Source organism: Scyliorhinus canicula, chromosome 4 (genome assembly GCF_902713615.1).
Source record: "Scyliorhinus canicula chromosome 4, sScyCan1.1, whole genome shotgun sequence".
Lineage (NCBI taxonomy): Eukaryota > Metazoa > Chordata > Chondrichthyes > Carcharhiniformes > Scyliorhinidae > Scyliorhinus > Scyliorhinus canicula.
In genome coordinates this window covers 6,907,917-6,921,816 of record NC_052149.1, presented here as the reverse complement: position 1 = coordinate 6,921,816, position 13,900 = coordinate 6,907,917, and the positions used below count along the sequence as shown (strand labels likewise).

Here is a 13,900-nt window from a genome sequence, read left to right as displayed (position 1 = left end):
GGAGGAAACCCACACAGACAGAGGGAGAGGGAGAACATTCAAACTCTTCACAGACAGTCACCGGAGGCCGGAATTGAACCAGGGTCCCTGGAACTGTGAGGCAGCAGTGCTAACCACTGTGCTGAAGTGCCGCCTATCTACACCCGGCACTTTTCCGAATATTCTTTCCTGCTGGTCAATTTTTGCACACTTTGATGACAATCTTTTCCATTCATCAATCTCAATGCTGCCCCTGTGAAGAGTCATTTTATTGTGTTAAAGGCACTATGTAAATGCAAACCAATAGACAATAGAATAGAACATTACAGCGCAGTACAGGCCCTTCGGCCCTCAATGTTGTGCCAACCTGGAAACCAATCTAACCCATCTACACCTCTCTGAGTAAAGAACCTACCTCTGACATCTGTCCTATATCTATCTCCCCTCAATTTAAAGCTATGCCTCCTCGTGTAAGCCATCACCATCCGAGGAAAAAGGCTCTCACTGTCCACCCCATCTAATCCTCTGATCATTTTGTATGCCTCTATTAAGTCACCTCTTAACCTTCTTCTCGCTAACGAAAACAGCCTCAAGTCCCTCAGCCTTTCCTCATAAGACCTTCCCTCCATACCAGGCAACATCCTGATAAATCTCCTCTGTACCCTTTCCAATGCTTCCACATCCTTCCTATAATACGGAAACCAGAACTGCATGCAATACTCCAAATGTAGCCGCACCAGAGTTTTGTACAACTGCAACATGACCTCATGGTTCCGAAACTCAATCCCTCTACCAATAAAAGCTAACACACCATACCTTCTTAACCTTCTCAACAACCCTATCAACCTGGGTGGCAACTTTCATGGGATCTATGTACATGGACACCGAGATCTCTCTGCTCATCCACACTGCCAAGAATCTTACCATTAGCCCAATGCTCTCTATTCCTGTTACGCCTTCCAAAATAAATCACCCGGTGAATTTACTGATGTTCTTTGCATTTATAATGGGATCAGTCTCTGTAAACTCGTTCATAGAACCCCTGCAGTGCAGAAGGAGGCCATTCGGCCCATCGAGTCTGCACCAACTCTCTGAAAGAGCACCCTACCTAAGCCCACTCCCCCACAATCCCAAAAACCCTTTTGGACACTAAGGTGCAATTTTAGAATGGCCAGCCCACCTAACCTGCACATCTTCGGACTGTGGGAGGAAGCCAGAACTCCCGGAGGAAACCCACGCAGACACAGGGAGAACGTACAAACTCCAGAGTCACCCAAGGTTGGAGTCGAACCCGAGCCCCTGGCGCTGTGAGGCACCAGTGCTAACCATTGTGCCACGGTGCCGCCCCAAGTAATGCAGAGTAACGGGGAACTCCCCACCAGTGCTGCCACTGTTAACGTCTGTTCTGCAGCTTCCCTTTCAATTGTTATGTCATTTCCAAATGATATCACATCAGATTTAACCAGTCAAGTTTTTAATAATTAGATGGATTTGTAATCTCTCAACATGTATAATAATGTGCTTTTTTAAAAATTCTTTCTGACAAAATGCAGTTTCGCACTTTCCTACATTATACTCCATTTTCCAGGTCTTTGTCCACTCACTTAATCTATCTCGATCACTTTGTAGCCTTTGTGTCATCTTCACATCTAACTATCACACCTATCTTTGTGCCATCAGCAAATTTAGCCTTGAGATCTTCAAGCTCTTCATCCAAGTCATTTATCTAAATTGAAAGGCTGAGGCTACAACACTGATCCCTGTGGCATATCACTCATTTCATTTTGCTGATCAGAAAAATATGCGTTTATACCTAGCCTCTGTTTCCTTTCAGCTGAGCAGTCTTCAATCTATGTCAATATCTTACCACTCCCCCCACACCATGTGCTTTTATTTTTCGCAACAACCTTTGATGTGGCACCTTATCCAATGTCTTCTGAAACCCTAAGTACAGTACATCTTTAGCTCACAAGGCTAAATCGCTGGCTTATAAAGCAGACCAAGCAGGCCAGCAGCACAGTTCAATTCCTGTACCAGGCGCAGGAATGTGGTGACTAGGGGCTTTTCACAGTAACTTAATTGAAGCCTACTCGTGACAATAAGTGATTTTCATTTCATTTCATCTACTGGGTCCCCTTTATCCACAGCATGTGCTGCTTCTTCAGTTATTTGGTTAAATGTGATTTTCGTTTCAGAAAGCACTATTGAGTCCGTCTGACCAACCGGAATTTTACAAACCTCCCAGCTCCAACGTATTGTATCATAGCCTCCAACATTTTCCCTATGACAGACGTTAAGTTAACTGTCTGTAGACTCCTGATTTCTGCCTCCCTTCATCGGGACCTTGATGGGCAGGGATTAGTGATCACATCTCCCTCAGAAACAAGAGTGCTTACACTTTAGAAATAATTAATATGCCACAAAGGGCTTAAGGATATCCTGAGGATGTGAAGTGATCAATGTAAATGCAAGTTCCACCTAAACCTCCCTGTCCTACTGGATGTTGGCAGTTGTGTTCTCTCAAATACTCTGGGACACCATGGGCGCGATTCTCCGACCCCCCCCCCCCCCCCCCCCCCCGGCCGCCGCAGGGTCAGAGAAGCCCCGGGGGCCCATCCGCTGGCGGCCGTATTCTCCAATGACGTTTTTCGGGCGGGAGCGAGATTCATGCCACGCCGGTCGGGGGCCATTAGTAGCGGCCCCCCCCCCGGCAGTTCTCCAGGCCCCAATAAGCCGAGCGGCCGTCCATTTTTGGCCAGTCCCACCGGCGTAGATTACACATGGTCCCACACGGTGGGACCTGGCAGGTCAGTCGGCGAGGCGATCCTCGGGGGGCGTGGGGCCCACCAAGCTGCGTGCGGGCCTGTTCCGTGAGGGAACTTCTTCCTTCCGCGCCGGCCCCCGTAGGGCTTCGCCATGGCCGGCGCAGAGAAGAGAACCCCCCCCCCCCCCCCCACCCCCCGCGCATGTGCCAAAATACGCCGGTCGGTCTGCGCATGCACGGAACCATGCCGGGGGTTCCTTCAGCGCAATCCCTTCAGTGCCGGCTGGAGCAGCACTTTCAGGGGCTGTTGATGCTGGAGTGGTTGTCACGGGTCCTCCCGCTGGCGTGGGGACTTTGTCCTCCAGAAGGGGGAATCCCGCTGCATGTGTAACTGTGCAGAAGATGTGAGCTGTTGTTTCTTCACCGTTTATCAGGAACATCAATACCTCAAAGTTTGGTGAGCAAACATAATAGACAAATATGGATCAATCGTAACTTGGGCTTTGTCAAAACATTGCATATGGACGGCATCTTTTTGGAACTGCGGGACATTATTAAACATGGAACTACGGACAAAGAGTCACTTACACATCTGATAAATGAAACCACAAAAGCTTTCCACCATGCAATAGCTGGATCGCAGGTAAAAATCTTTTTGTATTTTAAAAAATGGGAACAATGCTTACTGTAATTCATTTAAAAATTGCCTGGGTATATTTCTGGATCAATAAATTGAAATGCTGTTCGTGCATCATCTGGGGGAGGTGTTGGCATTGTGGTGATATCACCAGATGAGTAATCCAGAGGACCAGGTTAATGTTTTGGAACATTTTGAATCCCGGCAAGACCACGATTGCAATTTTATTCAGTTAACAAATCTGCAAATTAAACAAAAGATGGTCTTGGAAACAGTGACAACGCCTCGATTCACTGGTCCATCTGTTTCACTGATGCCTCTTTGGGAAGAAAATCTATCACCCTTACCTAGTTAGTACTAGAAGTGTCTCCAGGCCCACAGTGATTGACTCTGAACAACATCTGAAATAGCTTAGTGAGCCACTCAATTTTATCATGACTTCTACAAAGTCCCGACAAATGAATGGAACCAAACTGGCTTTGACCAAGTCACTGGAAACAACACTCGCAAATCCAGCCCTTTTGAGAATGATAGCACAGTTGCTTCACCGCTCCAGGGTCCCAGGTTCAATTCCCGGCTTGGGTCACTGTCTGTGCGGAGTCTGCACGTTCTCCCCCTGTCTGCGTGGGTTTCCTCCGGGTGCTCCGGTTTCCTCCCACAGTCCAAATATGTGCAGGTTAGGGGGACTGGCCATGATAAATTGCCCTCAGTGTCCAAAAAAAGTTAGGTTGGATTATGGGGATAGGGCGGAGATGGAGCCTTAAGTGGAGTGCTCTTTCCAGGAGCCGGCTTCAGACTTGATGGGCCAAATGGCCTCCTTCTGCACTGTAAATTCTTCGATTCTATGCCCCTCCAATGTCCTACTTGCTGAGATATGTGGGCTTGTGCCAAAATTGAGAGATTTGTCTCACAGATGAGTCACACAATACCCATGGTCATGCTCACACAGTCATACCTTTCAGACAATATCCTAGAAACCACCATCAGCATCCCTGGGTTTGTCTTATTGCAGCAGCAAGACATTCCCACCAGAGGTGGTGGCGCGGTAGTATACAGTATGCACTGAAGGGTTACAGTTTCCCTGAACATTTTCAACATTGACACTGGAGCCCATGGACTTTCATGGGCGAAGTCAAACATGGGCAAGAAGCCTTCTGCTGATCACCATTAGATACGTGTTCCAATCTGCACCCCTCACAACTCCTCATCGATGATTCAGTAGTTCACGATGTTGAATGCCACTTGGAGGAAGCACTGAAGATGGTGAAGGCTCAGGATGTACTCTGGATTGAGGGACTTCAATGTCCACGATTGTTACGATCCCACTTGGTGTTACTATTTGATGGGAAGACCCCCAGAATTGAACCATTGCTCCAAAGATCATGGACGGGATTCTCCATCGGCTGAATCCAGAATCGGGAAATGCGATTGGGCGGAGAATTGGATTTGACGCCCAAATCGTGGCGGGCGCAGGTTTCACGCCAAATCGCAATTCTTTGGTGCCTCGACAAGGACGTCAATGTGTTCAACTCCGCATGTGCAGTGAACACCTTTGGCATATCATTACCGGGCGTTGTCCAGTATTCTAGGGGGCCTCTGCAATTCTCCACGGGGGCGAATTCCCGACGGCGCTGTTCACTTGTGCTTTTAAAAATTGTGAAACAGGCACCGTGGCTGCTGAGGGAGAGAGAGGGGATATGGAAAGTGTCCAACATCACCATAGTTTGCTGTCAGTCGTGCCGCTGACCGGGGGTCTTCTGCCAGGGCCAGGGGGAGTAGCAGGGGGTGGCCAGGAGGTGGGCTGTGGGGTCGGGCTGGACGGGCATGGAACACCATTGCCACGGCCTGCAAGGCAGACACGCAGCTGCGCACACCACTGACTGCCCACTGTGAACTTCGGGCCACAGGTTGTATGGGTGTTCCCCTAGGCCCTTAGGTGGCCTCTGGCCCCAGCCAATCCATCAGTGGGATGGACGTGCTCGAGCACAACCAGTGCCACCTTGTTGGCTGGGATGCGTATGCGTGGGGATTGTAATGTATAAATACAGTTGCAACTTGTCATCCTCCCAAGCGTCAATCACGGACCCAGCGAATCCCGCATCATTTCTCATTGGAATCGATTTGTGTTCCACGTAGCGCCGGTGCGAGCCCCTCAGTGGTCATTGAATCGGTCCAGGTGCAGCACCAGTTTTGCTGTCGTGGAAGTCGACGAATCCTGTTCCGGCACCAACACTTAATATCAGAAACGGAGAATCCTGCTACAGACATTTTGTTTTCGAAAACTTGGAGGAAGAGAGTCACAGGATTGTGAATTAGTTATTAATAACAAGATAAAACACATTTATTAAACATTAAAATTTTGATTATAATACAATATCCCTTTACCCTCCTTTTAGCTTCAAAATTTGTCAACTATCCTGTCAAAGAAAGACTCGGCTGCACTTTTGACAAGGAATTCATTTATCATGAATTGCAACACGCATCCAAAACTCGACACAGGCTCAGGCAGTGACCCAAGCCGGGAATCGAACCTGGGACCCTGGAGCTGTGAAGCAACTGTGAAAGGTGTACCTGTAAAGGTTACCTTGGTTACTAAGCAATCCCAGCTTGTTTATTTTTCCTGACATAACCCTCTCTAAGCACAATGGAGTCACAGTTTGAACTAAAACCATAAACCCCTGGAAACATACACTTTTGTCTCACATGAATCTAACTGTAGGTTAACCTTTCCTTTTACAGCAATACTAAATGAAACCCACTTAAATCTATACCTGATTTCTAATATTCAACAATACAAATATAAATCGCTTAAAAAACACTGTTTTCCTGACATCTCCGAGAGGTGCTTGGTAGCATCACATTAACTGAACAAGCTGAGTCATAAAGGACACAGACCTTAGCCTGGGTCTGTGGCAGGTCATGAGGGAACCAACAAGAGGATGTTACATAACCTCATCCTCACTTAGGGTTGTTAAGAATGCGTACGGTGTGTTAGCCTTTATTGGTAGTGGGATTGAGTTCCGGAGCCATGATGTCATGTTGCAGTTGTACAAAACTCTGGTGCGGCCGCATTTGGAGTATTGTGTGCAGTTCTGGTCGCCGCATTATAGGAAGGATGCGGAAGCATTGGAAAGGGTGCAGAGAAGATTTACTAGAATGTTGCCTGGTATGGAGGGAAGATCTTATGAGGAAAGGCTGAGGGACTTGAGGCTGTTTTCGTTAGAGAGAAGAAGGTTAAGAGGTTACTTAATAGAGGCATACAAGATGATCAGAGGATTAGATAGGGTGGACAGTGAGAGCCTTTTTCCTCGGATGGTGATGGCTAGCACGAGGGGACATAGCTTTACATTGAGGGGAGATAGATATAGGACAGATGTCAGAGGTAGGTTCTTTACTCAGAGAGTAGTAACGGCGTGGAATGCCCTGCCTGCAACGGTAGTGGACTCGCCAACACTAAGGGCATTTAAATGGTCATTGGATAGGCATATGGACGATAAGGGAATAGTGTAGATGGGCTTTAGAGTGGTTTCACAGGTCAGTGCAACATCGAGGGCCGAAGGGCCTGTACTGCGCCGTAGTGTTCTATGTTGTATGAACCTCATGTTCCAGGTACATCTGTCCGTAATGGATTGGTAGGAATGACCACCGCACAGTGGAGACAAAGGACGCAATTTAACCAAAAAGTTTCAAAGAGTGGGAACAGCCACAAGCTTCCCGATGCTTAGCCTAGCAAGGCCCTTCCTGCGATAAAACATTGATTGGTCCACTTAATGAGCCCCCACGGGCATTCGCCGCAAATCATGGTCCCACCAGCTGATTGGCCAGGACCGCGCTCTCCAGGCCCCCGCTAACAAGGGAGAGCAGACCTTAAACCGAACCTGCACGGCCGACCCCACTCAGACCGTAGCCACTCTGCCAGGATAACCAGCCCCAGAGGATGCCGACCTGGGCAGATTGTTGGACACGGCAGAGGCCAGCCGAGATGCCCTGTTCCCCCGTTGGATCGGAGGGTCAGCCACAGGGCAGCCAGTGCCACATGGGAGGAAATGGCAGCAGCCGTCAGCTTGGTCAGAGAGTGACCAAGGGGACCGGCACAGAGTGCCGCAAGAAGGTCAACGTCCTCCACTGAGCCACCTGGGTGAGTTTACACTGGATCCCCTCCCCTCCCTCCCCCCCCCCAACCCAAGAGAATGGACGTGGCACCGTCCCTCCCCAGCAGCCCCCCTCCCACACTCCTCATCGCCCCCAATAGGGCGCATCTCCCCAAGCCCTCTCCCCCGACGCCTGAACATCGCCCGCCATGATGAACCACCCGTGTGGCTAACAATGCCCCCTCTGTGTCCCCACAGGAGAAGCTGGAGTGGGCCCAGATAGGTGGTGGGGTGCCGGGCATCAGAGTCCTCACCCCCTATGAGGAGCGGACTCTGGAGGTTACGAGGGTGGTGGAGGATAGAGCAGTGAAAACAATAGAGGTCGTGCAGATGTGAGGATCCATCAGCCCCCATCCAAATGATCTGTCAAACGTGACTTGTTAATGCCACACAGATTGACCCATCCCTCACCCTGACCACATGTCCATTCTCTCGCAGGACCTGTGGCTGATGGCGCTGGCCCAACCAGGGTGCCCCCCCCCCCCCCCTCCCCACTCGCCACCCAAAGGGACATCTCGGAGGAGAGCTCTGAGGAGGCCACCATTATCATGGCACAGCTGTCATTCCCATCTTCCACCAGCACAGAGACACACACCTTGGTGGGTGACAGTAATGGTCAGGCTTATGGGGCACATTCTGCTGAGCACCACACACCTGTTGATGTACATCAGGTGGAGGCAGGAGCCTCCAGGTGAGACAGCAGTCGGAGGGCTGCTGGATCCCAGGACCCAGGTGGGGCCCAGTCAGACCCGGAGCCTTTGGAACAGGTTCACCTGGAACTGATGCAGAAGCTAGGGAGCGACCGTGAGATTCAGAGTGGGCTGTCAGCGCCACGCCAGCAGTGCCATAGCCGATTGGAGGAGTCCCAGAGGCAATGGGTGCAAGAGATGGAGCCGGCAATGCGCGGCACCGAGGCCAACATTGCTAAGGTGGCGGCCGCAGTGGAGTTCCTGCTGCACGACATCAGCGGTATGAGTGAAGGTGTCGAATGCGTGGCAGAGTCAGAAACGGCAATAGCTGAGCACTTCGACAGCATGCCTTAGTGCTGGGGACATCACCAGGTGGACTTCGATGAGGCACTGCAGAGCATGTCCCAGTCTCAGGTGGGCATTGCCAGGGGACTCCAGGGCACGTCGCAGTCACTGGGGGACGTGTCCCAATTACAGATGGGCATTGCCAGGGGACTCCAGGGCACGTCGCAGTCACTGAGGGACGAGTCCCAATTACAGATGGGCATTGCCAGGGGACTCCAGGGCACGTCGCAGTCACTGGGGGACGTGTCCCAATTGCAGATGGGCATTGCCAGGGGACTCCAGGGCACGTCGCAGTCACTGGGGGACGTGTCCCAATTGCAGATGGGCATTGCCAGGGGACTCCAGGGCACGTCGCAGTCACTGAGGAGCACAGCCGAGGGCGTCGAGGGTGCAGACATTGGGGAGCTGCCAGGGCTGGCAGAGCCAGTTGATGCAGGGGCAGCCGGGGCTCAGTCCAGCTGCCCCTCCAACCCGAGGTGAACCCCAGGGCCCTATGGGCACCTACCGGGTGGAGGGAACACTGGGTGTCAATCTGGAGCCATCTATGGAGTGGGATGGTGGCCATTAGCTCCCCCAACTTCCACTCCCCTGAGAACGGCACGTCTGGCAGTCAGTACCAGGTACAGTGCGGCACAGCAGGGCATTGCTGCTGCCACGTGCGTCAGGGTGCTCTGTCCCTGGAGCCCTCAGAGCATGCCCGCCAGGGGCACCGAAGGCCATGGGACGTGGGAAGCAGGGGCTGCTCTATCCTTGATGTGCATCTGGGGACACCCCGAGGTGCAGTGGTAGAGCATGGAAGGCCAGGCACATTGAGGATCACTCAGAGGGCCCTGGGGGGGAGTGGAGTAGGGAATGGGGGGGGGGGGGGGGTGGTAGGGGATAAGAAGCGGGTTCATTGGGGGAGGGAAAGGGTGGGGAGAAGGTCTGGTAGGGGTGGGGAGAGTCAGGCAGTTGTAGATACTGCTGGAAATCATTCAAACCTGTTGACTTCGACCATTATGACGCCTCGGGCACTTTCTCCTGCAATGCGGGTAAATCACCAATCCGATGCACCATTTCCCCGGATATGGAGGTCCTGGGCTCCTCCACCCTTCAACCACCACCATCTCCCCTGCCCAACCCCGGCATACCACGTGGAGGTGATGGGGGTGAGCGAGCACTCAGCAGATAACCAGAGGCCAGACTATGGCATTGAATGAGGACTCCCAGCTCTCAGCTCTCTGCGAGTTAGCATCCCTCCACTGAGCGACCCGCGACAGTGCTGACACAGTCCTATCACCCTGCCGTAATGTTACACAGGCCCTGGGGGAGTGGGAATTGTGGGGTGGGGGTAAGAGAGGATGGTGAAGGGGGAGGGGGAAGACAGAGGATTGGAGGGAGGGGAGCGGGGAGAGGGTGTGGTGGTTGAGGAGAGGGGGAATGACCTATGTGAGGTCAGGCGAAGATGAGAGGGCCTCCCTTGCCAGCCCCTCGCCGCTCCCACCCTCTGGCTGGTCTTGTGTGTCCTCCTGATCTGGCTGCTCCTTGTCCTCATCCTCCAAGGTGGCCACATATTCCTCCCCCTCCACCTCCAGCACATCGTCCCGCTGCCAGGCCAGGATGTGGAGGACACAGCAGACCACCACAAAGTGGGTGACCCTCTGCAGGATATACTGCAGGGCACTACCAGAGTAGTCAAAGTATCGGAACCGCATATTAAGGAGTCCGATGCCCTGCTCCATGACATGCTGGGCATGGTTGCCTCGGTCACCAGCATCCATACTGGCGTCATTAGAACCACAGACCGGTACTATGAATACCAGTTACAGTCAAGATGTGGTTTGAGATTATATTAACATTTTGTTATATTCTGGCCCTCAGATTATTATAAACGTGCCCTGGTCTCCTCATTGCCGTGATGCTCGATGCTATGATTATGCAGGAATTGCAAGATCCTGTGACTTCTTATTTGTGATGTCCTTTGATATGCAGAGTCAAATGTGGAATGAGTGTTTTGCAAAAGCAAATGCTCCCTATGGCCATACTTATTCAGGTATGTGCAACGAAACATTTTGGTTAAGAGTGTCCGGCCTTTATCAATATTAGCCTAAAATGGTCATATTTTTGTCCATTTAGGTCTTTCTGCTTATATTAATCTGGGTATTGATTCCAGAAAGCTGGTAATGGGAGTTCCATGGTATGGTTATGATTACCCTTGCAAGCATTTCATTGAGGTAAGGACAAATGATTAATTTGCATTGTGCACAAAATGGGAGTGAATTAGTACATCTGAAGTGCATTCCCCTGGCATGTTAATTGGGTGAAGGTGGTTCAATATTAATGTCACTGGGCTGGTGACCCAGAGGCCAATGTTCTAGGGACAATGAGTAAAACCCCACCCAAGTAGCTGGTAGAATCTAAATTCAATATCATTTGGAAGCTAAAGCTTATCTCAGTAATGGTGACCATGAAGCTTTATTATTCTAAAAGCTTTCTGCTTCATTAATGTCCCTCAGGGAAGGGAATCTGCCATCATAGAGGCTCCACAAATATTCCCATCCTCAATGATGGAGGAGGCAAGCACATCTGCGGAAAAGACAAGGCTGAGGCATTTGCAATAATCTTCAGCCAGAAGTGCGGAGTGGATGATCCATCTCACTCTCCTCTGCAGTTCCCCAGCATCACAGATGTCGTTCTTCAGTCAATACAATTCACCCCGCGTGATATCAAGAAACGGCTGAAAGCACTGGATATTGCAAAAGCTCGGGGCCCTGACAATATTCCGACATTTGGACTGATGACTCGTGCTCCAGAACTTGATGCAGCTCTAGCCAAGCTGATCTAGTACAGCTACAACACTGAAATTCACCCGACAATGTGGAAAATTGTCCTGTACCCAAAAAGCAGGACCAATCAGTTCAGTTTGCGTCCCGCCAGGGTCACTCCTGATCTTATTACAGCCTTGGACCAAAATTGGACAACAGAGCAAAAGATCTGAACTCCAGAGGTGAGGTGAGGTGACTGCCTTTGACATCAAGGCAGCATTTGATCGCGTGAGGTGATCAAGGTGCCCTTGAAAAACTGGAGTCAATGAGAATCAGAGGGAAATCTCTCTGCTGGTTCGAGTCATACCTGGCACAAAAGAAGATGGCTGTGGTTGTTGGAGGTCAGTTATCTCAGTCCTAAGACATCACTGCAGGGGTTCCTCAGGATCGTGTCCTCGGCCCAACCATCTTCAGCTGCTTCGTCAATGACCTTCCTTCCAACAAAAGGTCAGATGTGAGATAATCGCGAATGATTGCATAATGTTTGGCATCACTTGCGGCCCCTCAGACACTGAAGTAGTCCATGTGCAAATACAGCAAGACCTGGACAATATCCAGGCTTGGGCTGACAAGTGGCAAGTAATATTCACGCCAGGCAATGACCATCTCCAATCAGAGAGAATCAAACCATCACCCTTGACATTCAATGGCATTACCATCACTAAATCCCCCCCACTATCAACATCCTGGGGGTTATACTTGATCAGAAACTGAACTGGACTAGCCATATAAATACTGTGGCTGCAAGAGGAGGTCAGAGGTTAGGAATCCTGCAGTGAGTAACTCACATCCCAACTCCCCAAAGCCAGTCAGCCATCTACAAGGCGCAAGTCAGGAGTGTGGGGGAACACTCTCCACTTGCCTGGGTGAGTGCAGACCAACAACACTCAAGAAGCTCAACACCATCCAGGACGAAGCAGCCTGCTTGATTGGCACCCCTTCCACAAATATTCAAACAGTTCACCACTGACGCACAACAGCGGCTGTGTGTACCATCTTTAAGATGCACTGCAGGAGCTCACTAAGTCTCCTCAGGCAGCATCTTCCAAACCTACGATCACGCTATCTAGAAAGACAAGGGCCACAGATACTTGGGAACTCCACCATCTGCAAGTTCCCCTCAAGTCGCTCACCATCCTGACTAGAAATATATCGCTGTTCCTTCACTGTCGCTGAGTCAAAATCCTGGATCTCCCTCCCTAATAGCACAGTGGGTGTACCTACACCACACGCAGTCGTTCAAGAAGACAGCTCGCCACCACCTTCTCAAGGGTAATTAGGAATGGCCAATAAAGGCTGGCCTTGTCAGTTTTTTTAAATTAATTGATGGGACGTGGGCATCGCTGGCACGTATTGCCCATCCCTAATTGCCCTTGAGTGCACAGTGTCTTAGGTTAAAGTCCAACAGGTTTGTTTCAGGTTGGAATCACTAGCTTTCGGAGCGCAGCTCCTTCATCAGGACTCCGAAAGCTAGTGATTCCAAACAAACCTGGTGTTGTGAGACTTCTTACTGTGCTCACCCCAGTCCAACACCGGAATCTCACATCATGGCCCTTGAGGGGGCAGTTAATTGTTGTGGGTCTGGAGTCACATAATCATTATTATTATTGTCACAAGTAGGCTTCAATGAAGTTACTGTGAAAAGCCCCTAGTCGTGTAGGCCAGACCAGGTACCGATGGCAGATTTCCTTCCCTAAAAGACATTAGTGAACCAGATGGGTTTTTAAGACGATTGATAACCGTTTCATGGTCATCATTAGACTTTTAATCCCAGACTTGTATTGAATTCAAATTTCACCATCTGCTGTGGTGGGATTTGAACCCAGGTCCACAGAGCATGACTCTGGGTCTCTGGTTTCTAGTCTAGTGACAATACCATTATGCCACTCCCTCCCCGTAACTGTGAAGGAATTTTAAAAAGCTGTCCAATCAGAGCATCTCATTACATTTTGGAACAGTCCATTGTTTATTACATTATTTCACTGAGACGTTCCCTTATTCCAGATTCCAGATTGTAAACCACATGTTTCTTAAACCTTTTCCCAAAGAACAACCTGGAGCAGGCCACTCGGTCCATTGTGTCTGTTCTACCAATCAGTTAGATGTTTGGTGATCTGAATGATCTAAACCCGGCCTTGATTCAATAACTCGTTATACTTTTACCTTACAAAAATCGGACAATCTCAGATGTGACATTTTCAATTGACGCCTTTGTGTCACGGCCAGTGCATGTGGAGATCAGTCAGGCGGCTAATACAACTTTGATTTTCACAGAATTCACGAGCCCTATTTTCTCATCCCACAGCCTGGGAGATGCAAACTGGAACCGGTTCCTGTCCAAGGGGCTCCTTGCAGTTCGGAAGTGGCGAAGCAGATTCCGTACAAAGAGGTCATGGAGCAGCTGCCCAAATCATTGACCGGCAGATACTGGGACGATAATTACAAATCGCCATATTATGTCTACAAGGTAGGACGATCAGTCAAAGCACAATGCAGACCCGTGCATTCTAACATTGTTTAAATGGAAACGT

At 50.1% G+C, this 13,900-nt stretch overlaps 1 protein-coding gene across 2 annotated transcripts in view; it reads left to right on the top strand.

Moving 5' to 3' along the window:
* The window catches only part of LOC119964333 (di-N-acetylchitobiase-like), a 35,107-nt gene that overhangs the window by 7,063 nt on the left and 14,144 nt on the right, over positions 1–13,900 (top strand). The window contains exons 3-6 of one of the 2 annotated variants that reach the window (XM_038793654.1): positions 3,178–3,386; positions 10,537–10,597; positions 10,681–10,778; positions 13,675–13,836. In XM_038793654.1, the coding sequence (XP_038649582.1) occupies positions 3,178–3,386; positions 10,537–10,597; positions 10,681–10,778; positions 13,675–13,836 (530 nt within the window). Of the gene's footprint in view, positions 1–3,177; positions 3,387–10,425; positions 10,598–10,680; positions 10,779–13,674; positions 13,837–13,900 lie in introns of both variants that reach the window. The other variant, XM_038793653.1, reaches the window with a different exon arrangement.